Source organism: Gouania willdenowi, chromosome 9 (genome assembly GCF_900634775.1).
Source record: "Gouania willdenowi chromosome 9, fGouWil2.1, whole genome shotgun sequence".
NCBI lineage: Eukaryota > Metazoa > Chordata > Actinopteri > Blenniiformes > Gobiesocidae > Gouania > Gouania willdenowi.
In genome coordinates, this window is record NC_041052.1 from 33,713,694 (window position 1) to 33,740,571 (window position 26,878).

The window sequence follows — 26,878 nt, forward strand, 5'->3', positions numbered from 1 at the left end:
AATTTAAATTCTGGTTCCATAGTAAACAATGCAAAACTACATAATAGCTCTTTTTCTTTTTAAAAGTGCAACTGAAAATGTATTTTGTGCCTTATCAATTGGACTTTTAAAAAAAAAAGACGGTCTGCACTGTATATAATGTCAGATATTTGTTTGGACCAGCAGAGGGCGCTGGTATTAGTGCAGTGAAGAAGAGATGCTATGCTAGCAGAAAGAGCTAATAAAAAAACGTAACTCTTACAGATATTTACGTAATATTACAGATATTCTTTCGGTGCTAAAGGGGTAAGGAATCATTTATGAAAATGTTTAAAAGTAGAAGGCGGCCAGAAAGAAAGTAGTAGCAGATGCTGCCCGCTGCCTACACTTTTGGACGAGAATAAATATATAAAAAAAAAAAGTACTGCGATTCAATTCTCAGAGCATCGATGTGAGCCGTGATACCTATTAATTGATTTTTAACTGCCTTACGATTAATCGTTACATCCCTTCTTATATTACATTTGTTCTGATTGGTTGGCTATGATGTGATGCATTTGATTGTTGTCTAGTCATTTCATTTTTTAGTAGTTTAACAATGTCTGTTGATCATTTTAAAACAAAAATGATAATTTACTCAGTAACGGTTGGGTGTACCCATTAAACCAACTCAATTACAGTAACATGAGCACTTGTAATCTGTTACTTTCACCTCTGCATTCAGTAACATTTAGCTCAAGTTTAGTCATTGACGTCATTAAGACATAAATGTGAATAAAGATACTGCATTTAACAAGAAGACCCTTTTGATCTGTTTGTGTGCAGTAGTGTTGTAGTAGTCAAGACCGGTCTTGGTCTCGAGACCGGTCAAATTTTAAAGGTCTCGGACTCTGAAGCATTTTGACTCGGTCTTGTCTCGGACTCGGGAATTTCCCTCAAGACCGTTCGAGACCAGCACTAATTCCTGCTATTTTGAAACTTTTTTATAATGTGATAATAACAAGGAGAAGAACGGGATAAAACAATCCTTTATTCATTCTTTAATCCACCCCGTATAATGACCGCAACCTTCCTTAATGTGTGTGTGTGCGTGTGCGTGTGCGGCTACGGTTTAAGTTTGGACCGCGGAGCAGAAGGGAGATATGAACTAATGACTGGTAAAAAGTCCAGTAAAACTCCTGAAAACAATGACCAGGAATAAATATTATCTCCCTGGTAAAGACAGTAGCTCTAACAACAGGTAAAATGATAAACTGGTGATATTACAGCCAGTGAATGCAGTACAGGGGACGCACTTACTTCACCTCTGGGTCCTAGTGCCTGCCGTCCGGTGAAGCCTGTTCCGTTTACCGAGGTCCGTGTGTGTTTAATAAGTCTGTGTGTGTCCGTGTGAAAGTCTGCATGTTTATGCCTCTGTCCATCCACTCTTTTCATTACATCCATGTATTTTAAGGCTTTTATTACATAGTGTCAGCTGTAGTCCGGGCCGCCGCCATCTTGGATTATGTCGTCACCAGTGCGTCATCGCCGCAAGTCGCGAAAGTGCAGAATGACTCAAATAACTGTAAAGAGGTCTTATTTATATTAACTGTCGAACCTTGTCATAATCTTATTTATCTATATATTTTTTTAAATTAAAAAAAATGTTTATGGTCTCGGTCTTGGACTTGACTCGGTCTCGTCTCCCGGAAGTCTTGGTCTTGTCTTGGTCTCAGTGCATTCTGGTCTCCGTCAAGTCTTGGTCTCGGATAGTGTGGTCTTGAACACAACACTAGTGTGCAGTAAGTGAGAGGATGAGAAAATGAACGAGTATCAGCACTGTGACAAGAAGAGAACATATGTCTGCAAATAATGTGTGAAAAAAACTGTGTGCGTGTGCGTGTGTGTGTACGGTGCCTGTGTGTATAAATCGGTTTACGCCTCATTGAATATGCATTACCTGCCTCATTACAGCTGAAGCCTCAACACAGCTGATGGAATTAGCTTCCCTCGCGCACAAGGTGTTAGTGTGTGTGTGTGTGTGTGTGTGTGTGTGTGTGTGTGTGTGTGTGTGTGTGTGTGTGTGTGTGTGTGTGTGTGTGTGTGTGTGTGTGTGTGTGTGTGTGTGTGTGCGTGTGCGCTTTCACCTACAAATTTACACATTTTAAACTAGAACCCCATATATCCATCCTTGGCTAAAGACATTTATTATTTTTATTATGTAATTCTGTATGTCTTTTCTTTGCTTTCCTTTTTCTTTTTTTTTTTTTGCCATTTCTGTGTTTTTTATTCCAACTGTCAACTTTAGATCGTTTAGAAATTTGTCAAAATGTATAGTGCAGCCTCACTTTGTAATATATTTCTGTCTTTGTTCTAAACTTTAAAAAAATACACAATTTAACACAGTTTTGACGGGAGATTTCTACCTATTAAAAGGGAGTGTTTTTCCCCACTGTAGCTGATGCATTTTTCATGTGCATTGTTAAATTTTTTTCCAAAGAATTTTGATAAGTGCTACGAGATGACTATTGTTGTAATTGGCGCTATATAAATAAAGTTGAATTTAATTGAGTTAAGCTAAATATTACAGATATTAGATTGATTCAGATTGATTCAGAAAGGCTTTACAGTGAAACATTGATTTTTGAAAATTATATCTATACGCATAACTAGGGCTAAGTGGTAAGGACCAAAATCCATATCTCAATATTTTTTTCAAAATGACGATATGCAATATAAATGTCGATAGTTTTAATTCAAATAAAGTCTGACCATGAAGACAATTCTGGGTTAAATTTGATGATGCAACACAGGCTAAAATAACATCACGGTGCTTTAAGTTTGATAAAAAAAAACAAACAAAACAAAAAAAGTTGTGCGTGTATCACAAACATGGGAAACTAGTGGCCCCAAAAGTAAATGCACAAAATGACAGCAAAAAACGAAAACACAAATATATGGAGAAATACACAAAAGAACAACACAAGTAACACAAAAAGAGAAAAAATGCAGAATGCGACAACAGAAATCCAAGATCAACAACAAACAAATACGTCTCAGAAAGACAGAAAAAAATTTGAATTACACATAAGAACAACAAACATGCATAGGACAACAAAATACACAACATTTATGAACAAACAACTGCACAATATGTGACACTTTTGTCTTATTCTCCTCCAAAAAAACAAAACTTGTGTTTATCACAAACAGGGGCAACTAGTGGCCCCAAAAATTACTACAAAAACCTAAATTAACAGAGAAATACACAAAAGAACAACACAAAAACAAACAAACTTAATAGGACAACAAAATGTACAAAAGGATAAAAAAAATCCACTATAAAACACCAAAATACACAAAAAAACAACAAAAAGCCACTATAAAACACCATAATACACAAAAGAACAACAAAAATACACAACCTGACACAAAGAAAAAAAATGCAGAATGGGACAACAGAAATGCATAAAAGAAGAAAAATAAACAAAAGGATGACAAAAGACACACAAGGAGGAAAAAAGAACATCATACATACCAAAAAATACACAAAACAACAACAATACAGAAGACAACTAAATACACAAAAAATATACAATGGGACATTTATTAACAAACAGCTACACAATATGTAATAAGGGACAGCACGTGTGAGTGAGTTCTGTAGTGTGATATGGGTTAGAACGTACTTAGTGATCCATCTAACCGTTCTTTTCATGCAGTTCTTAGAAGTAATGAAAGCAGTTACTCCTAAAATGAGTATTTTAAATCCAAATAAGCTATAGAATAAAAATATATCAATATAAGCGATATTGTAATTTTTTATATCGCCAAAATAGAAAACCTGATATATGTTGAATCTCGATATATTGCCCAGCCCTACTCATAATAATACTAGCCTGCAATAAATAAATATGGGTGATTAAAATAAATCAAGAAATATATGACTTTTTGTAGTTTTTCTGAATTAATTTATTTTTTCTTTCAGAATAAATCAAGAAACATCCCAGCTGCCGACCTGCCTAACAACTGATAATGCTGCGCACCAGTGGACTCCCAGTCAGGACTCAACTCAGGGCCAAACCCAGTATGGCTACAACTACCATCACATCGACCAAAGAACTGAAAACCAGTATTCCTATTCAACCAGTTCACACAGTAAGACCAACATGGAGCCAGGCGTCTATGCTGAGTTCACCACTGATAATCCACCCGTCAGATACGGAGCAGAACAGACTGATGGTTATTACCAAGCTGCTGGACCCACAGCTTCCTGTCAGTATGTGGATGAAAGCAGATCTGCTCACCACCAGTACTCCCAGTATCACAGTGATGGCGGGGACCAGTTGGAGTCAGACCAGGTTAATTACCAGTTCAACAGGCCTTCATTCTACCAATCAGAGGGCCAGGCTGAGAGGGACCGTGCTCAGTATATGACGGAGGGATATGTTCATTTTCACCTGTCGAGGTAAGATTCTGTCTGCATAACAACATTCTGTCCATCTGATGAAATACGCTGTATTTCTATTGGGTTTAGCAGTTGCAGGGCAATAGAAATACAAGGTTATTTAACTTTTAGGTACTGTTTATAATCACATGCTCAAGTCGTAAACATGTGTCAAACTCATTTTAGTTCAGGGGCAAAATATGGACCAGTTTGAGGATTTTAGTTGGTAAAAATAATGTGCCCTGGTTTGCTCTTCCGCCTATAAATGATATACAAATGATAAAGCATGTGAATATATCAGTCGGCTCTTCACTTGAATTCACCTGGTTTTGGGTATTTAGGGAAATTTTGTGGAATAATTTGAGGAAAATTTGCCAGATTTTGGAATGCAGGGTTTTTCAACCTTGGTGTCGTTACCCCATCTGGGGTCACCTTGAAGTGTCTAGTAATAAAAAAAAAAAAAAAAAACTACTCATTAAAATTAGATTAGTTTTATTTACAATACATATTTATCTCAGTAATAGATATACAGTGCAGGAAGAGGAAGAAAGCTCAGTGCTTGAATAATTTGTTGTTGTTGTTTTTTTTTAACTTCAAATTAAAACCATATTTTTAATTTCTCAATTATAAATCTCGTTACGGTAAAATTAATTTTTTTAAAAATATATCTTAGCTGGTTGCATATTGTCACTTTGTGCACTGATACTGTGACTACGCTCTGTATTTGTAACAGTATAAGAAACATGATCGAAATGAAAAGAAAAAAGTCTCTGGGGTCTCCAGAAGTTTGTGATATAAAAATGGGGTCACGACCCCATGGTTGAAAAACACTGCCCTAATGCAAAATGTGCTCTAAAAATATGTTATTGATCATTTACTAATTAGAACCTAAAATTATCTTTACTATTATAAATGTGCACTCATTTTCTTAAATTTAGTTATATTAGTGCTGCCAAACAATTAAAATCTTTAAACGCAATGAAGCATATGATTTTTCTGAGTTAATGTCGATTATTTATTTATTTTTTGCTGAAACTGTGTATTGTGTCGTGGCAATATAAAAGACACGTAAAAGCAACTTTGTTCCAACAAATGTATTGTGCTAAACAACAACAAAGGTTTGGTATTTGTTTATTACTATTAGTACTTATTATAAAGGAATATTTCCTTTACAAGGAAGCACTGATGCACAAACTGAGAGAGGAGTGGCTGGAACAGATTCTAGAAACAACTTCTAAAAGCATCGTCCAGCAGTGTGCAGGCACCGCTAGAAACAGTGATACTGCAGAGAACCGTCAAACTCCACGGCCTGTGGTAGAGAACCAGAGCTTGAAGACAAACGTACCACCCTGAGAGGGTGACATTTGGATTTTATTGAATAAAACTCAATCTGAAATAGTTAGGTTGAGTCTCTGCTGAACAGAAAATATGTGTAAAAGGTGTAAAAAATGAGTCAATGATGTTTTTTTTTTAACTGTTGTTAACCACAAGAGGGCAGCACAGATTAACTCTATACACATCAGCTCTACAATGGATTATTTCTTCTACTCAAATATATTATCAAATGCAATTTAGAATGTAGTTCCAAGTCACATTAAGTGACTTTGTTTGTTGTTTTGTACAACAATAAAAAAATTAGGTGTATGCTTTTTAAATACAATGATAAAAGTTTGTTTTGAAAAACAATTTAAGAAAGGTGTGATACATTAATTCAGTTAAATTTTATTCATATAGCACCAATTACAACAAAAGTAATCTTAAAGCGATATCAAAATATAAAATTTGTAATGAAAAGGAAAAAAACCCAACAAATTCACATGAACAAGCATCAGCGACAGTGGGAAGAAACTACTCCCTTTTAACAGGTGGAAATTTTCATTAGAACCAAGTTTAGAGGTGAGGAACATCTGCTGCAACTGGTTGAGGTTAGTGAACAGGAGGAGGAACAGAACAGGATAGAGAGATAGAACATCAGTGTGTCCCAGACTAGTTGATCCGTGAACCACAGATCAGGAACTGTTAGCAACAGCGTCACGAACCTGAAACAGAAAAGAGAGAAAAGAGTGAGGAGAAAGCACTGACTGCAGAATAACATGATACAGTATTAGCAGGTTTGCCTGCATGGTTTTGGGCTTTGTTCTCAGTGGTTAGGTTAACGTCTAGCGGTGTCTCCATGGTCTGTAGATGCGGCCTTTACAGACGAGACCCTGTCCACCCTTACTTATTGGCCGGGAATCTCACCCAACCAGGCAATGCAGCTTGACCTGACTTCTTACTTTTCCATTACTTTATATTAATACATTCCCTGAGCTGTGACTCAGGATATCCAATATCACAGACTGAATAATAGTCAAATTTAGTTTTGTATTTACTCTTGAAGTAAGGTTATTATGGGAGTTCACAAGCATCTTCATTTCATTTTCATTTTATTAAGATCCTCATTAGCTTGTGAAGTCTCAGTCACTATTCTTCCTGGGATCTCATCAAATTCATTACATGCATTTTACATTTTTTTTCTTTTACACGCACGCACGTGCACACACACACACACAAACAGAAGCCCAATGTGAAAAAACAACATAGCCCATTGTAACAGTTTTTGTTGCAGTTCCAGATACACGTGCTTATGTAATCATACATTCATATTGAAATAATGATGCAAAATATATGTATGATAATAATAGCAACAGAAAACAAAAGTGAGGAGCTCCATCTCCTCACTAATCATTGATGAAGTTTGCAAAGTCCTCTTTCTGTTTTGTTGTTCTCCAGCAACAAAAACACAGGCAATGATGATTGGTTAACAGAAGAGAATGCATCTTTATCAACTTATTTGTAATTTTCACCTAAATCACTACTCGACCGTTTCATTTTTTAATTCAGGGAGTAGACACTGAGAAGCAATGGTCCATTCATGTTTCATGTAATACACAGAAAAAACAGTTGACCTTTCAGTGTTTATTAAATTAATGTTTCTATCACTGTAAGGCACAGCTTAGTTTAGATCACTGTTACGACCCCCTCAAGGATGTCATGTCAGGGGGGCCGCAACATAAACAAGACGCCACACAGAAATCAAAGGTTTATCAAAAGTATTTATTAACAAAATCCTAAAAGTAGCAACAGAACAAACTAAAAGGGACTGGAGACCCTGGCCAAACTGAACAAAAGTAGGGAGGACACTAGGCCAACCCTATACAGGGCCATCGTCCCAGCGTCCACCCTCTAAACTACAAAAACATACAAAGCACTAAAACTACCTAAAGACAAAAACAGGACTGCCAGAAATCTCCAGTCCAAACTAAAATAACAAACTTATGAAGCTCTACAGTGGGGCACTGAAGAACTCTCCCCACATGTCTGTTGTTGTGCCTTACTCCTTCTGGTCCTCTCAGCCCTTTATACAGCTCCTCCCCCTTCTCCTACCTGATTGCTGATGTGAGTCAGGTGTGTTAGGAGAGAGGCAGAAGGGCAGGCTGAGAGGCCCTTGAGGCACCAGCCGAAACAATCACCTATCAAACACTAGGTCCGGTGGCCAAATCCAGCCTTTTGAACTATCCAAATTGGCCTGAAGGAGGAAGGTAAAATGACAGAAAATGTGAATCATTGTGTAAATAACCAAGCTTTTCACATATAGATACATATCTCAGCCCTATTTAATTAAAAAATTCAATGAAACGCAAAAATATTTGCAGATCACGACATGACACGTCATTTATTGAGTGGATATTGTTTGTGCCATATATATTGCATATACATGGAAGTGCAAATTAAAGATGATGAAATTGGTCTTTTTTTCTTAAAGTCTAAGGTCCACTTGATTTCAAACTACTAAATTATTATCAAGACCCTAAAAATTAAAATGTGCTGCACCACTGGGATTCTCATGACCCGCCCCCATCATTTCTATTGGCAAGCATCACTCATTTAACTGTGCCTGTGTGTGCATGCATACATACACACACAACAGCCCTTATGATAATCAGGTGGTCACATGATCCGATTTTTATCAACTCTTGATGGGAATGATTAGGATAAGGTAGAAGTGCAACAAGGCAGTTTTTCAGAGTGGAAGAGGAACGTTTATGTGTGTGTGTGTGTGTGTGTGTTCATTCGGGCTCTGTGTAATGCTTTTCTCCATTGTTGTCCAGCTTTATGCTAATGAGTGTTAGAGGGGCTGTAGGGGGAGGTGGGGTGGGGGGCAACACTGCTCAGTATTGTGTCCTGGGCCCACACGTGCAGCCTGGGAACAAGCAGTGAGTCCGTTTCTCTCCATCTGCTTCATCTCAGCTCTGATCTTTTTACTTCCACAGACGAATGAAAACATTTTAAATTCTATCAGTGCAATGGGAACTGTGTGATTGGAGCACGTTGTGTGTAGATGATTGTTTTTGTCTTGTTTGTCCCTCTACTGTGTTTGTTTGTGCCTCTGCTGGCAGTAGCTATAGCCATGATCTTTTTTGCTGTGGTTCATTATTGTTTCTTGGTGTCTCCGAGCAGACAGTCCCAACAGGAAGCAGCTGCAGCTGCAGCAGGGATGATGGTGAAGATGGCCTCCAGTGAGGACGCTGCTGAGGACCTGGACAACAGAGAAGGTGACAGGGTTGGGCTCAATTATAACTGTAATCGAGTAATTGATAATTCATTACAATTATGGCATATTTATAATTGGTTACACATGCGTAGTTATGGTAAATGGTAACTCCCAACCTCTCGATCAGAAGATGACACCTCTACCACCTGAGCCATGGTCGCCTGTCATTGCAGTTAACATATTATATATATATATTGGGACAGTATTGGGACATCCCTAGTAAAAGGTTGAAATTGCCGCCTGATTGTTTGTTTTGATGTCCACTGTAATATGTTAAAGTTACATTTATTCAGATAACTTTTTTCAGGAAGTTGTCTGAATAAATGAAACCTTAACTTATTATCCACTGTAAAGATTCTGTTTGCTGACATTGTCAGTAAAGTTTTGCGCATTGCATTTTGGGATGTGGAGTCCTGTAGACCAGTGGTTCTCAAACTTTTTGGGCTCTCGTACCCCCTTTCTCTCTCATTTCTAAATCCAACTCCCCCTTATGTCCGACTACAACATTTTGCTAAAAATTCTGTGAAAAAACAACTATAGACAAGGCAAATATATTTGTATACTGTAGCGCATTTCATACACAAGGCAACTCAATGTGCTTTACATGATCAAAAAGTGTACCAGAAAACATTAAACAGCTTAAAATCAATAAGAACATTAAACATCAGCAGCAAAAACATTTAAAATCATCAACAAACACGTTACATTAACAACAACATGACCAAAAATCTCCTTCTCAATCACACACAGTAGAGAAAAAGAGAGTTTTTAACTTTGATTTAAAAATGTTCACATGTGATGCTGACTTCAGCTCTGGTGGCAGTTTGATCCATTTCTTTGCAGCATAACAACTAAAAGAAGCATCACCATGTTTACTGTGAGCTCTGGTCTCCACTATCTGACCTGTGTCCATTGATCTGAGAGACCTGCTGTGTTCATACCTGACATGTATTCTGGACCTTGTGTGTGTGTGTGTGTTTGTGTGTCTGTGTGTCTGTGTCTGTCTGTGTCTGCGTCTGCGTGTGTGTGTGTGTGTGTGTGTGTGTGTTTGGTGTCATTTTGAGTATGTTGTTGTTTTTTTTATTCAGTGTATTTTTCTATTGTTTTGTGTGTTTTTGTTATTGCTGGTAATATTCAGTGTGATGATCATTTTATACTAAAAATAAACATATAAAATGTATAAAATCCCATATTTTAATGCTTTAATTTGTTCATTTTCCTCTCTCAAGTACCCCCCGTAGTGCCATTGCATACCTCTAGGGGTACACTACTGTAGACGGATCCATAGAAGTGTTTTTACTTCATTCTTATTGTGATTTCTTTGCCAGACAAGGATCTGGATCAAGTGATCGACTTGGCAACATTTTTGTTCTGGTTTGTTCCTGGTATTAGTCAGGTTCGTCAGATTCAGATCTTTCTGTGTAAGCCCCAAAATTCTCCACATCCCACAATGCAATGCACAAAACTTTCCCAACATGGTTATATAAAGTTTACAGTGAAGATCAAAACAAACTTTCCACCTTTTTACATTTTTGGTTTGAGCAAATGGTCTTTGATTTAATGATCGAGTTCCCCCTTATGTCCGACTACTACATTTTGCTTAGAAAACTATTTAAAAACTACCATAGATCATAATGATGGAATGAACCAGTGATAAAACACATTTTAAACAGTATTTAGTGCAGTGGTTCCCAACCTTTTTTGGATTGTGACTCCATTGTGATATCCAGAATTTCTGTGACCCCAAAGACATTTTTTTTCTAGGATTAGTTTTGATCATATTTAAGCATATTTAAGCTCACATATATATATATATATATATATATATATATACAGCATTTTAGTTGAACTAGATTTATAATTCACAAAGTGAAAGTATAGAAATACAAGATTATGTTGTTTTAAATAAAAATAAAACAAGAATATTTACATTACCTGAAGAAAGAGGATGCAGTAGTACGCTGCATGAGGGAATTCAGAAGATCATCCATCCATTCCACTTAAAAACTGGGATCAGAGCGGAAAAGTCAGTTTAAGGGCTGTATATATATTAAAGTTAAAGATAGGGAAACATGGAAGAAAACAGTTGAAAGACAGCAGATAGCTGAATATTTTAATATTCAGCTATTTTAAAATTGGGTTACACGTACCCTCATTTCAGAAACACTGATCTATCTACATTATGTCTTTATCTAATAAAAACAAAATTACCAGCAGCTTTAAATGTAAAAACATGTTTGTTTGTTTTTTTGCATTGGTTTAAAATGTAATAATTCTATATGTTTGAAATGCGTCCTGCTCCATTAAGAACGATCGTCTTCAGTGGATATATCCGGGGGGTCCAATCAGAGGAGGAAGTTGGCGGCCCCTCCCATGGATGTGTCTCTGGACCACAGCGAAGGTTCACTGCTTTCTGAAGATGCTTTGGACACAGAGGAGGACGCGTTGGATACGGGGGACGACCTAGATGTCAACGTAGATGAGTTAGACACGCCCGATGAAGCCGACTCAGTGGACTTTGATGGACATGGTAACACACACCTGTACATGCATTATTACATTTAAACTGGCTTCGTAGTCGACGGTAAAGCACAAGAATCGCACACATTCAGGTTGTGTTTGAAATGGCATTCTAACGTACTGATAGGGCTGGGCGATATGGACCAAAACCTAAATCTCAATATTGGCGATTCACGATATAAATCTTGATATTTTTAGTTCAAATACAGTCAGAACAGAAAAAAACTATTTTGGAGTAAATTTGATGATATAAAATGCCACACAGGCATATTTATTAACAAACAGCTGCTCAATATGTACCACTTTAGTTTTTTCTCCTATTAAAAAAAACCAAAAACTTGTGTGTGTATCACAAACATGGGCAACTAGTGGCCCCAAAAGTAACGATGTGACACGAAATGACAGCAATAAAATACACAAAATTACTTTGAAAACACAAATTAACAGAGACATGCACAAAAGAACAACACGAATACCTAATAGGGCAACAAAATACACAACAGGAGAAAAAATGCACGATGGTACAATAAAGAACACAAAAAAAATCTACAAAAACGTCAAAATAAATGGAGAAATACACAAAACAACAAAAATACACACAAAACAAAAGACACAACAGGAGAAAAAATACACAATGGGACCACAAAAATCCAAGAACAACATACATACCCAAAAATACACAAATCGACTCAGAAAGACATGAAAATTACTGTATGTGCACGTATGCTACATGGGGACATTTTCTCAGTATGCACGGTGGGCACACTAGTCATACTCAACTGTCCCATGATGCATTGTGAGCAGAACATAAAATGGGACTGGCTTCAATCTAAAAATTAAACATCTTTTTAAAATAAAAGCATCTCTTCTTGTCTTGATTTTGATTTTTAACCCTTTTGTTAATAGGGCTCTTGTTTTGAAGTTAACAGGATGTTTGGTCAGTAACACAATGGAGGGTCTCTGAAAATCTCTGAAATGTGTGAATGAAGTGCGTATAAGTGAGTTTTATGGATGAAATGAGCACATGTTGATATTCTACTTGGTCACTTTCTCACTTCAAACGTTTTCAGAACTTTCAAAGTAAAGGCGGAGAATCATCAGAGATATTTAGCCTCAGTGTGCTTCAGGTTTTTAACTCTGTCGGTTCAAAATGCATCTTGGGAAACTTGGAAGTATATTTCAGTGGGATCATCATAATCATACTTAGGTGGGAAAACAAGGAATTTCAACATGAATGTTCCCAAGTTCGCACTTTGACGTATAAATAATACATATAGTATGTAAAGTGCCCACAATATTCAGGCCATAAGTGACAAATATCAGGTCTCAAACTTTACTGGCTCAAGTTCCACCTTTCTCTTATTTCTGAATCCATGTCCTCCTATGTCCAACTACAACGTTTTGCTTAGAGGACTATTTAAAAACAACTATAGAGCATAATGATGGAATGAACAAGTGATTACAAACATTTCAAAGAATATCATTTTGTAAATAAGTGGAAAGAAATGGTATTTAGTATAGTGGTTCCCAATCTTTTTTGGATCGTGACCCCAAAGATAAAATTAGTTTTTGATCATGTTTAAGTTTAGATATGTATTTTTTTTTTTGCTGCATTTTAGTTGAACTAGACATATATTTCAAAAATTTGTTTTAAATTTTCAGAAATTTCAAGGCGACCCCATTTAAACTCCAGTCGACCCCACGTAGGGTCCCTACCCCAAGGTTGAAAAACACTAATTTAGTGGCTCCTGTATTTATTCCTATAGTTTTAATCTTTTCCAGTTATCTCACGCCTGGGGTGGGACCAAGACTGACACTTTGTTTGTTATTTTCCCCTAACTCTCTCTCTCTCAAGTACCCCCTGAAGTGCCATCGTGTACCCCTAGCCCCATTTGGGAAACACTGCTCTAAAGGGCCGGATTTGGCCCCCGGGCCTTGAGTTTGACACACTTGCCCTAACCCAAAAAATGCCAACATAGCTCCAAAGGTGTGCTAATTTAGCAAACGACACTTAATGACAGCCTTCATGACACCTTATTCATGCTAATGACAGATAATGACCGCGTAATGTCAGCCTTTATGTGTATTGTGACCAATAACTTTTTAGCCTCTTGTGTTTGGTTTCAACACTTCTTTTGCAGTTTTGTGAAACTCACCCGTCCCTGATCTGTTGAACAGGAGACTCTGAAGAGTCCAGTATGAATGCAGCAGCTGCCTCTGGTGTCCCCGTCACGGGCCACGGAGCAGCTGAGGAGGGCAGGGACAGCAGGCTGTGGAGGAGCGTGGTCATTGGAGAGCAGGAGCATCGCATCGATATGAAGTGCATCGAGCCGTATAAGAGAGTCATTTCACACGGAGGTACAGGAGGATCACTCCAGCAAAAGTCCATCCCAAATGCTGTTTATTGTTGAATAAAACCATTTTTTTAATCATTTCTCGTCTGTGTTTTCAGGTTATTACGCGGAGCATAACGCCATCATTGTTTTCGCAGCATGTTTTTTACCTGACAGCGACTGTGACAATTACAATTATGTGATGGAAAACCTTTTCTTGTAAGTGAAATTTCACTCATTGTGGATCTGAACGACTGGTTCTTACAACACTGACTCCCATCAGGAGTCCCAGCAGTATGGTGGATTAGTAAAATCCATTTTCCCTTTGTTAATGAAGGATTTCCCTTAACTGTGATCTGGGTCATAAAAACACAATCTATTCATGTAAGCAGTCTCTTGTTTGATTGATATCTGGCAGAACAATAGTTTAAAAAATTAAAAAAATGATGAATGACAACAGCAGAAATATAGCATTGATATTATCCACAAACACTTAAACCTCTCAGTTTACATGTGCGAAAAGGAGTAGGAAAAAGTGTACATTTATTTAATCCTACCCCTTTATTCACTACCGATGACTAAAATTACAACTAATTACCCATCTATCATCATACTAACAAATCTACATATTCACAAATAGTCCTTATCTAATCAGTATTACTCAAAACAGAAAAAAACAACAACTGGTGATCAGTAAAGCCCTTCTTTAGTCCTGTTCTTTTTCATCATTTATTTATACCTGTTTTTAAATTGAATTATGTTTGAAAATTGTTCTGGCTCCACACTTATTCTGTTCTATAGTTTTTACTCCACAAATTGACACATAAAAACTTTTTAATGTTGTTCGAACACTTAAATGTTTTAATTTTAACGTTCCCCTTAATTTATAAGTCCCCTCTCTTTAGAAGAACATGTTTTGGATATTTTTTGGGAGTAGATTATTTTTTTGCTTTGTATGAAATTTTTGCAGTTTTAAATTCTACAATGTCACAGAAATTTTAAGTTTTAAACTGTAGGAATAAGAAATGTGTGAATTATTCCCATGGCTCTTTTCTGTGTTAATACCAGTGGCTGAGTTGAGGTTTTGTACCTGTTTCAAACAAGGATTAAGTCAGAATGCAATTGGTAAACTGTCGGTGTACTGGACCCCAATAATAAAGCCATTCGACATTCTGTTGAAAGGTTTTTAAACAAATATGTAATGTAAACATACAGTAATGGTCCTTTGTGTGTAGGTATGTAATCAGCACCTTGGAGCTAATGGTAGCAGAAGATTACATCATCGTTTACCTGAATGGTGCAACACCGCGCAGAAGGATGCCTGGTTTCTCTTGGATGAAAAGGTGTTACCAAATGATTGACAGAAGGTAAGGGCCACACTAACCCACATACATCAAATGGGTGCAAAGTACACATTTGTGTAAGCAAAAGTTTGGCATAGGAAAGTCATAAGAATATCAAAATAATCTAATTTTATTTAGTCACAGTCCTTTATCATAATTGCCAGGACAGGCAAAACAGCTCCTAGTTAAAAACAGGGATTAACGTTGTTAAAGAAAACTTGGGAGAATGATTTAGGGTTGACTTTTCAAGATGATGTCTGGTCAAACATGTGAATGTACATACTTCACATTTACTAGCAATAAGTTTAAAAACGCACATTTCAAATGTATCTATAAATTGTACCTGACACCAGTTAAAATGAACAAAAGACATATCTATTAAGTGCTCTCGATGCAAAGTGGGGGATGGAACATTTCTGCATATGTTTTGGGAATGTTAGCGTTTGAAAACGTTCCGGAGCTCAATCCATTCATTTACGCAAAAAAAACACGAGAAAAAGTCTTTGATATGAAACCTAATAACTCATATTTGCTAAATGATACGCAAGATCTTTTGACAGGAGGAAATGTAGACTATTAATTACAATAACATACTTTGCAAAGAAATGTATACTTTTAATCTGGAAGGATTCTCCAATTTTCAAGACATTTCTGTCCCAAATATCAGAATTTTTACCAATGGAGAAATTTACTTTTGAAAAATATAGACAGGGTAAAAGTTTTCAAGATTTATGGAATCCAATACTTTCAAGCATGGAAGTTTTCTCTAAAATGTAATCAGTAATATAGGACCTTGGTGTTCCTGGTACTAAAAGTGATGATAATAGAGATGTGTCTGGTGTCTAATAGACATACAGTAGCTGAAACATGAATGTTGCTGCGGAGAGCAGGGTTTTTTTTCTTCATTTTTTATGTATTACGTTAAAATATATGTAGATTCAGTCATTGCTTACGAGGGAGGGATATGAGGGAAATAATGCATGTTTATGTCTGTATATCTCTTTGGCAACTGTAAAATAAAATAAAAAAAAAATTAATAATAATAATATAAAAAAAAAACTGTCAGTGTACTGGACCCAAGAGCCAACAAAAAAAAATTCAACATTTTGTTTGAAGGTTTTTAAACAATATAGGTGATGGTACTTTTGAATCCAAGAAAAAACATTTGGAATCCTGTACAACTACTTGCTTGTATGCCGGTAACTCTCTTTTGCAGTCACCAAGGACTGGCATTTTAGCATTTTATCACCAAAACATTACTGTGGCACCTTTTTGCCTTTGTGGAACTAAGTTTTGGGCCTTAAAGACCACCACCATGGACTTCCGGTTTGGGTGAACATGGGATAGGGTGCGTCGTCTCTGTCTCCCGCAGCTACAACTTTGAAAATCTACTTTTTCCTTAAAACCCCCAACCTGCTTCGAGGGTTATAACTATTATCTAAACCTAAACCAGCCCAGAGAGATGTCGAAAGCTACAAAGAAGGGAAAAAAGACAGAAGCGGATGCCTCTGCGACTAATAGCGACACAGTGCTAACTAGCATAGCCGCCATGCTGGAGGCCCACAGAGCAAGCCTCGCAGCCGACTTTAAAGCTTCATTTGCCGCTTTGGAAATGAGACTTGAAAAAATACAGTCAACGATGACAGAGCAGGGTCAGCGTATAGACTCTTTAGAATCCCATGTCGAGCTGCAAGACCAGCGGATCCGGGCACTGGAGGAGAAGTGTGTGGCACTTGAGGCTAACAACACCAAGCTAACGGCTAAGGCTATCGATTTGGAGGGCCGCAGCCGCAGAAATAACATTAGAATAATCGGCTTGCCTGAATCCATCGAGGGCCCCAGACCCCAACTTTCTTCACTGACGTTCTGGCAGAGATATTTGGTGACCAGATTCTACAGTCTCCTCCTAAGTTGGACAGAGCCCACAGGACGCTCACCGCCAAACCACAACCAGGCTCCCGACCGAGACCGGTGATAGTCCGTCTCCATTGCTATCAGACCAGGGAATTGATCATCCGAGAGGCCCGTAAAAGCCGAGGGAAGCTCCAGTACCGGGGGTCACCAATTCAGATCTTCGAGGATTACACGCCAGAGGTCGCCGAGGAACGGGCTAAATACCGTGTGGTGATGGCCCAGCTCTAAAATCTCAACCTTCGGCCTGCACTCCTTTTCCCGGCCCGACTGCAGATTACCCTAGAGAACGGAGCGAGGAGGAGATTCTCATCTCCGGAGGAGGCCTCAGTCTTCGCGGCCGATTATCAACAAACCTCGAGGCCTGATTAGCTTAGGTGCTAACTCACCGGCCGTTGATGTGGGCTAAGGTAACCTAGCCTCCTTACAAGAGGGGGCAAAATGAACATTACACATCGGGAAGCTGCTTGTTTCAAACGGGAACCTATTGTGTCTTAGCACCAGTCAGTGTTTATTTATTTTTTACTTTATTTGGACAATATACTTGGTTATCTTGTTTGCTTGGAGAGGTTTGGAGTCGTGTTGGACATTGTGGAGCTCAGGCCTGAAGCCTCACTGTTTGACTGTTCTGATGTGTAGCTGGATAATAGTTCATAGGATGATGTTGTGCTGTTAAGTTACTACATGGTGAGAAACTACTATAATTTTTCTATGTATATAATGAGGGAGGAATTGTTACTACAATTGACCATTTAATTTTCAAATCCAAGTGTTTAATGTATTGTATTTCAGTATCTCTTATTATTATTATTTTTATTTTTTTTGTTATTAGTATTTTTAATTTGCTTTACTTTGTTTTCACCATGTTGTGACTATTTAATCGCTTCAGGTATTCAATACCTCTCAAATGTTTATACGTACATCGCACAAGATTATTTTATTTATTTATTTTACTTTACTATTATTATTTTAAATTTTACTTGTTTATTTTTCTTTTCATTATTTACTCTACTTTATTTAATTTTCTATTCATTGTTGCTATTGATTTATACTGAGTATTCAAAACCTCTCCCATATCTATCTACGCGTTGTACAAAAGTTATTAACATGTTCAAGGTTCACACAAAGGACTTTGGGGGTTTCAAACAGTATAAAGAAGCTGCAGAGCTGAGACAGACAGAAGAAGAGGAAAGAAGAGTTGGGGAATGGGGAAGGGGGGTGGGGAAGAACCTCTTTACCTGAAACTGTTTACTTAGAATTTTGTTTTTTGTTTGTCTTCATCTCATGTTGTGCTGTCTCTGTGCAGAGGTTCACATGCACCTCTGGCTGTTGCTCCCTGGAGTTGACCTACCAATCTACTGCTAAATACTGGTGGGCTAAACGCTGCGATCAAACGTACGAAAATTATGACCCATATCAAAAACCTCAATGCCGACATAATGTTTCTTCAAGAGACTCATCTGTAACGCAATGTAACGCAGATCACAGATAATTAAATAGGCCTTGGATTGACAAATGTTTTCATTCTCAGTTTAATGTGAAAACAAGGGGTACGGCTATATTGATCAGGAAAAATGTACACTTTAACCCAGATAGAGTACTGACAGACTCAAGCGGCCGTTATGTTGTTGTCACGGGGACATTATATGAAAAACAAGTAATCCTAGTATCAGTCTATACTCCCAATTGGGACGATCACAATTTTGTAAGCTCACTATTTGCTACCATTCCCAATTTAGACTCTCATCTGCTAATAATGGGAGGAGACATGAATTGTGTAATTGACCCGATACTAGATAGGTCTGTCACACGATCAGCCACACCAACTAAAATGTCCCAGGCTTTTTTCACATTTATGGCACAATACGGATTTATTGACCCCTGGCGACTCTTACATCCCTCCATTAAGCAATACTCCTTTTTTTCTCATGTACACCGTTCCTTTTCCCGTATAGACTATTTCCTGATAGATAAAAAACTTTCCTCAGCAATTATCTCTACTCAGTATTTACCCATCACAGTGTCAGATCATTCCACGGTAATTTTGGACCTCCATTTTAGTATGAAACCAAAAGGATTCAGACATTGGAGTCTGAGTCCTCTTTTACTAGCAGATGTTGACTTTTGTAAGTACATCTCGGACTCTAGTACATTCTTCTGTGAAACTAATATAAATAATGAAACCTCCCCGTCTATAATATGGGACACTCTCAAAGCCTATCTGAGGGGTAGAATAATTTTTTTCACTTCACATGCAAATAAATTACGGAGGTCCCGGCAAAAAGAGCTAGAGGAATCTATCGGAGACTTGGATAATCGATTGTCAAATACGGGTACACTGGACCTGTACAAAGAAAGAATAAAACTTCAAACCGAACTAGATCTCCTTCTCACCACTGAAGCTGAACAGCTCCTCCTTCGCTCTCGGGGACTAGTATATGAGCACGGGGACAAAGGTGGACACCTATTAGTACGTCAGCTTAAAACGAGATCCGCTACGAATCAAATTATCCAGATAATGGACGAGTCAGGCTCCATAACTTTTGACCCGGACAAAATAAAGAGTACTTTTAGGTCATTCTTTTCCCAGCTATACACATCAGAATCTCACACGGATAGAAATCAACTAAATAATTTTTTTGAAAATCTAGACCTACCCAAGGTCTCACCTGAAAATAATCTGAAACTAGACACTGCTATCACTCTGTCCGAAATCAAGGAAGCGATACAGTTAATGAACAGTGGCAAATCACCTGGTCCTGACGGATACCCGGTCGAATTCTTTAAAAAATTCTCAGATCAGTTAGCTCCACTTTTACTCGACATGTTTAATTATTCATTTCAACAAGGCACCCTGCCACCCACATTAATGCAAGCTTCCATCTCCTTCATTTTCAAGAAGGGTAAAGACCCACTAAACTGTGCATCCTACCGCCCAATATCACTCCTTCCAGTAGATGATAAAATACTCGCAAAACTATTAGCTCGTTGATTAGAGTCCGTCATGCCCCTGATCATTTCAGATGACCAGACAGGATTTATAAGAGGAAGACATTCATATTCTAACATAAGAACGCTCCTTAACATCTTCCTCTCACCATCCCCCTCTAATGTCCCAGAGGCCATAATATCTCTCGATGCCGAGAAGGCATTTGACAGGGTGGAGTGGGAATATCTTTTCTTTACCCTGCAACAGTTTGGGTTTAATAGTAATCTTATCTCTTGGGTCAAACTACTTTACTCTTCTCCTTATGCTTCAGTCTGCACAAATAATCAACGCTCTACGCCGTTTTCACTTTTGCGGGGCACCCGACAAGGGTGCCCGTTATCACCACTGCTGTTTGCACTGGCGATTGAGCCGTTGTCGGCTGCTCTGAAGAGGAGAGCAGGATTTGAGGGTATTGAAAGATGGGGCATAGAACATCGGGTCTCATTATATGCAGATGACTTGCTTTTATATGTCAAAAATCCTCTGAAAAGCATTCCTCATATCCTGACACTGTTGAACTCTTTCGGTCGCATATCTGGATATAAACTTAACATCTCTAAAAGTGAATACTTCCCAATAAACCAGTCAGCCAAAGACATACCTCCCTCATCTATTCCTTTCAAACCAGCCATCACAGGATTTAACTACCTTGGCATTACAATTACACACTCTATACGAACTATGCGTGAGAGGAATTTGACCTAATTGACAGCTGCAGATAAATCAGATTTACAAAAATGGGACTATCTGCCGTTATCTTTAGCAGGTAGGATACAAATAATTAAAATGAATGTACTACCGAGATATTTGTATGTTTTTCAATGCCTCCCGGTGTTTCTTCCGAAATCGTTTTTCACAGCCATAAATGGTATTATTTCATCATTCATCTGGGCTAATAAACGTTCGAGGGCAAATCGAACACTGCTCTGCAGGGATAGATCAATTGGGAGGCTGGGGCTACCCAATGTTATTGGCTACTATTGGGCAGCCACTATGAACAAGATTATAGCATGGTTCCCAAGCCCTCACCTCAAGTGGTACCGAAGTGAGTCCGTCTCATGTTCCTCATCTCTGTTGGCTTTGGCTTGCAGTACCTTGCCCCTCACGCTGTCAGATTTCACTTCTAATTCAGTTGTTGTTGGAACTCTTAAAATTTGGGCACAAATACGGCATCACCTTGGATGGCTCACTGTCCCTCTAGCATCTCCTATTTGCAATAATCATCTCTTTATTCCAGCGAAGACCGACTCATGATTTGCCACCTTAGAAAAGAAGGGATTATGTAATTTGGGAGACCTGTACATGGATGGTGTGTTTGCAAGTTTTAATCAATTAATCTCTACTCTTAACCTACATAAATCAGACTTCTTCCGGTACTTTCAACTGCGGAACTTTGCAAAAATGCACACTACATCATTCCCACAGATTCCAACACCCAGTGGAATAGACTTGATTCTTAAGGCTAAAACCTTAACAAAAGGCCATGTTTCATTCTTTTATAAATTACTCTCTCCTATGAGCGAATCTATTAATAAAATCAAGGTACACTGGGAGTCAGAACTACAACTTAATTTCTCTGAAGATTTCTGGGAGGGGGCCTTGAGGGCTGTTAACTCGTTGTCCAGTTGTGCTAGACTCTCTCTCATACAATTTAAGGTCCTGCATAGATTACATTATAGCAAGGAGAAACTTTCAACCCTCTATCCAGACACCGTTGACCAAAATTGCAATAGATCTTCTCAAACCCCATGCAATCTCACTCATATGTTTTGGTCATGTCCTAAACTGTCCACATTTTGGCAACTATTCTTTAAAACAATGAGCAGATGACCCCCCCACAACATATTCATTATAAAATATGCCAGCATGGCGGTTCCGCATCAACAACCAGGGAGTGGGCAGCCATCGATATTCATTCTGTACTGTTGTTGACAGCTATTCAGGCAGGTATGAGAATGCGCACATGCATGGTTCATGTGTAGATGTGTAGCTGCACATGTGCACTTAAATATGTGTGGACATGTGTATATGTGGGGGTGTATGTGCTGTGCAGAGGTAAGTGTATATATCTGTATGTACTTTTTCATATCTATTTTGTAGTCATATTTGCACGGTAATTATTTAAGAGGCTCAGGGGTTTGGGGTGAGGGGAGGGCGGGGCTTTCTTTGTTTTGTTTGGATCAAGTTTTTGTCTTTTTTGTCCAAATTGTTCAATTGTATAAAAAGAAAAGAAATTGTATGCTTTTGTATACAGTTATATCTGTGACTTGCATTTCATAAATAAAATTATAAAAAAAAAAAAAAAGACCACCACCATGCCACCAAAGGCTAACAGCAATCGCACTGAAGAGTTTGTCACCATGTATGCGAGTTGTTGGATCAACGAAAAGACTTTTAGAAAACCTTGCATAAACAGAGAGAGAGAAGCTTCAAAACATGTGTATACGTGATTGTTGATTCTTCAAATTCAAGAATTGATGGCTTGTCAAAGGTTGCAGTTCTGATAGGGTACAAATTCACTGTGGTGTCCCACAGGGATCCATGTTAGGACCATTATTATTTTTTGATTTATGTAAATAATCTATGTAATGTCTCGCAAGCTCTTATTCCATTAATGTTTGCTAATGATGCATATTTAGTTATACCTAATTATAATGCAAGTACTCTTATAAACCAAACCAATGTGGAATTATCTGCATTTGATACATGGTTTAAGTTAAAAATCTGTCAACAGGGGCGGTGTTTAGCTCAGTGGGTAGAGCGCCCGCCCCATGTACAGAGGCCATAGTTCCTCACCTGCAGCGGGTCCAGGTTCGATTCCCGGCCTGGGACCCTTTCCTGCGTGTCATTCCCTGCTCTCTCTAACCCCCTTCCTGTCTAGCAACTGTCATATAAAGGCCACTAGAGCCAAAAAAATCCTTTAAAAAAAAAAAAAAAAAAAAAAAAAAATCTGTCAACATAAAAAAATCAAAAGACTTTTATCAAATGTTGCTTGAACAGCAGCAGAGACGCTTCAAAACATGTCTAGAATAGGAGAATTGATGCCTTGTCAAAGCAAATATGACTTTAAATTGAGTTTGAAATTGACTCAAAAGGATTTTGATGATTATAAAACTTGATCCTCTGCTTTGGCAAAGAACTGTGATGAGCTTCGATCTGATCTGAACTCAACTTGTAGAAGTCTTACTGATGTCTTTGACCAAAACGAGCTTTGGAGGACCAATCAAAACTCAAGGGAAAGTGAGACAGCTTTTTACTAAAAAATTACAACTGGATCATCTTAAAATTAAGCTGGATTGTCTACATAGAGCTGGGAAATATGCAAACTCAGAAAGAGCTTGACCATGTCCTATTGTGGTGAGATTTCTGCCTATGAAGGATAAAGCTGCTGTTGTGGATGGGAACATGAAACTAAAATCTACATAAATGAGGATTTGACTGAAGATGTTTGTCAAAAAAGGAAGGAACTTTTTCCAGCAATGAAAGCAGCTTTGGAAAGAGACAATATAGCATATTTAAAATATGCTGTCATTATGTCAGATTAAACCAGTTTGGTGGTGTTATATCTTTGTTTATTCAGAATAAGTATGAATTTGTACTAAGGGATGATTTAAGGATTTTCTCAAAATACAGTGAGGGAAAAATTGTGTTCAAATAAGTGATATTGTCACAAAACCTGCATGTGAGGGTTTATTTTGTGTTTTTCAATGACAGCTTGTTTTTTTTACAGATGTACAAAGGTAGAAATAAGATAAATCATCTGACACTGTTTTGATAATATCAGTTCAAAATACAACTTTAGATGACTGAGTTTTTGCTTTCAGTTGTATAAACTGGTATAAAAAGTGCCCTCAGGAGTCCAAATATTGTCTTGTGTTTCGGCCAGTTTTGTTTTAAGCTTTTTAAATCGAATCTGCGCTGACAAAATAATGCTCATCTGCGTTACAGATTAAAGAAAAACCTCAAGATGTTCATCATTGTTCATCCTTCTTGGTTCATACGCACTTTGGTGGGAATCACCCGACCCTTCATAAGGTCACTTTCTGGCACTTTCTATGACTGTTTTATTTTCGTCTATGGTAGAAAAGTTCATTGTACAAAACTTACAAAAAACACAATATATGTGATAAACAAAATTACTTTCTTAATGCTGTTTTAAATTGTACTTAATATCTTGTTGCGATGCTGTGGTTGAGTTTGAACTGTTTTTCTTGTTTACGCAGCTCAAAGTTTAGCAGCAAGATTAAATATGTCAATAGTCTGCGGGAGCTGGGAGAAATCATTCCAATGGAGTACATCCACATTCCATCCAGCATCATCAAGTGAGTCTGATTGTTTTCATGATTATCAAATGTCAAAATGTCAACTATGAAAAAACAACCTCATTTTACAAAATCCTATTATGCCATATGCCATTTAAATTAAAAGTGTATCCAAAAAAATGCAAAGGCACATAATGACATTTCAATGTTTGTGTAGGGTCGTTTAGTTTGTCATCTTTGTAGTAACATCATAAGCTTAGAGAGGAATATTGCTCACACATAAGCTATAATGTAAGCTGACTGATCCACAGCAAAACCTTGACCAAAAGTTCTGCCTTTACAAACATAATAATAGTCATACTGACTTTAGATTGTTAGTCAGTTTTCTTTTTAACAGAATATTTAGCACTAAAAATGTTGTTGATCATGGTGTTTTCTGCTTTTTATATATCTGATGGAGGCGGTCATTTTCCTTATGCTTCCTTTTCTCAAGTCAATTCAAAAAAATTAAAAATAAATATATATATATACATATATATATTTATTATTATTATATTACAAGACTTTTGATTGGTCAATAATGTCTCAGCACACATCTCATTAAGAGATGTTATTTAGTATTTCACAAAATGACAGAAAAATGAACTTTAAAACACACAAGTGCACTACAAAAATATAGAAAATGTATAAAAAAGACCTAAAAACCAGACAAAAAGGACTCCTGAAACAAAAAAATCACAAAAAATGTACACAAATTGACACCAAAAACACTCAATAAACAACACCAAAAACATTTACATAACAAAAACTTCAAAACTACAAAGAAATACACAAAATGACTCCAAAAACATACGAGATGACAACAAAAATACACAGAAGTAACAGAAGAACACACAAAACAACAACAAAAACACACAAAATGAGAGACAAAATATACATAATAACAACAAACAGACACAAAATTTAAAACACACTACAAAAATGCAGAAAAATGTATAAAATGACACAAAAACCAGACAAAAATTAGTCCTGAAACACAAAAGAACTGAAATTGACTCAAAAAGCACACAAAATGAGATTAAAAAAATATCTCAAAATCACAACAAATGTACACAAATTGACACAAAAAACACTCAATAAACAACAACAAAACCACAAATACCTGCAAAAAATACACCAAAACTACAAAGAAAATGCACAAAATGACTAAAAAAACATACGAGATGACTACAACAATACACATAAAAACACACAAAACAACAACAAAAACACAAAATACAGAAAAAAATATATACATAATAACAAAAATACACATAATTTACTTAAACACATAAGTGGACTAAAAAAATACAGAAAAAAATATAAAATAACATAAAATACACTGAATGAGAGAAAAATATACAAAAACACAAATAGATGACAAAAAATACAAAACTACAAAGAAAATACACAAAATTACTTGAAAAACATTTGCGATGACTACAAAAATTCACAGACATAACAGAAAAACACACAAAACAGCAATAAAATCACACAAAATTAGAGAAAAAAAATATACCAGTACATAATAAGAAAAATACACAAAATTTACTTTAAAACTTACAAGTGAACTACAAAAATTCAGAAAAATTTATAAAATGACATTGAAACCAGCCAAAAATGATTGCTCTTAAAAAACAAAATCACAACAAATGTACACGGAAAACACTCAATAAACAACCACAAAAACACAAATACCTAACAAAATGACTCCAAAGACATACAAGATGCACAAAATTAAATAAAGAATACACATTTTAATAAAAAAAAAAAATGTTGAAAAAAAACCCCCCAGAAAATCACAAAATATGAAAACAAAAATACACAAAACCCTTTGAGCTGTCCTGTTTTAACTTTGGGATTGGTCATTATGTGAAATGTTGACATGAGGTTTGATAATGTGAATTTTGTGACCCCACTATGATAAATGTTGCCCATCTTTGGCCTGGACATTAACACCTCTTTAAACTAAAAACTAGGATGTGTATTCAACATTTAAATGGAATAGTATATCATTTGGTGCAGAAAGGTTAAATGTCATCTAATCTTTCCATAACTTTAACCTTTGCTGATTATTAGCATAACAAATTTGTTTCAACGCATTACTCTCACTTATAAGTTAGTACAACTGAGCTAACCAATGACATTACGCAGGCAGAAAACCATCATGTATAATCAAATCTTTGCCTTACCTGACTTTAAAGTTTTTTCTCACTGGAATAAAGTGAAACCTGATGATTAGGTATTATATACAGTACATATACATATACATAGTCTACAAAGGAATAAACAATACTTTTTTCTAAATTGTAATTGAGGTATTTTCACACATTTTTCACTCTGTCCAAGGTATGACGAGGAGAGGGCTGTACAAAAATTTGCATGTATGAGGTAAATCCCTGTACCTGCCTGTATAGTGGATTTTTTATTTTTTTTTATTTTACATGTCAGACTTTTCTTCAGTGCTCATGTAAATGTTCTA

The 26,878-nt window shown here is 36.9% G+C and overlaps 1 protein-coding gene across 6 annotated transcripts in view; it reads left to right on the top strand.

Annotated features, from left to right (window-relative positions):
- The window catches only part of LOC114469592 (uncharacterized), an 84,804-nt gene that overhangs the window by 52,275 nt on the left and 5,651 nt on the right, over positions 1-26,878 (top strand). For 3 of the 6 annotated variants that reach the window (XM_028457228.1, XM_028457229.1, XM_028457233.1), the window contains 9 exons: positions 3,947-4,426; positions 8,906-9,000; positions 11,308-11,529; positions 13,698-13,877; positions 13,972-14,071; positions 15,088-15,219; positions 24,044-24,130; positions 24,319-24,417; positions 26,746-26,787. In XM_028457228.1, the coding sequence (XP_028313029.1) occupies positions 3,947-4,426; positions 8,906-9,000; positions 11,308-11,529; positions 13,698-13,877; positions 13,972-14,071; positions 15,088-15,219; positions 24,044-24,130; positions 24,319-24,417; positions 26,746-26,787 (1,437 nt within the window). The remainder of the gene's footprint in view (positions 1-3,946; positions 4,427-8,905; positions 9,001-11,307; positions 11,530-13,697; positions 13,878-13,971; positions 14,072-15,087; positions 15,220-24,043; positions 24,131-24,318; positions 24,418-26,745; positions 26,788-26,878) is intronic. The other 3 variants (XM_028457231.1, XM_028457232.1, XM_028457230.1) reach the window with 1 other exon arrangement.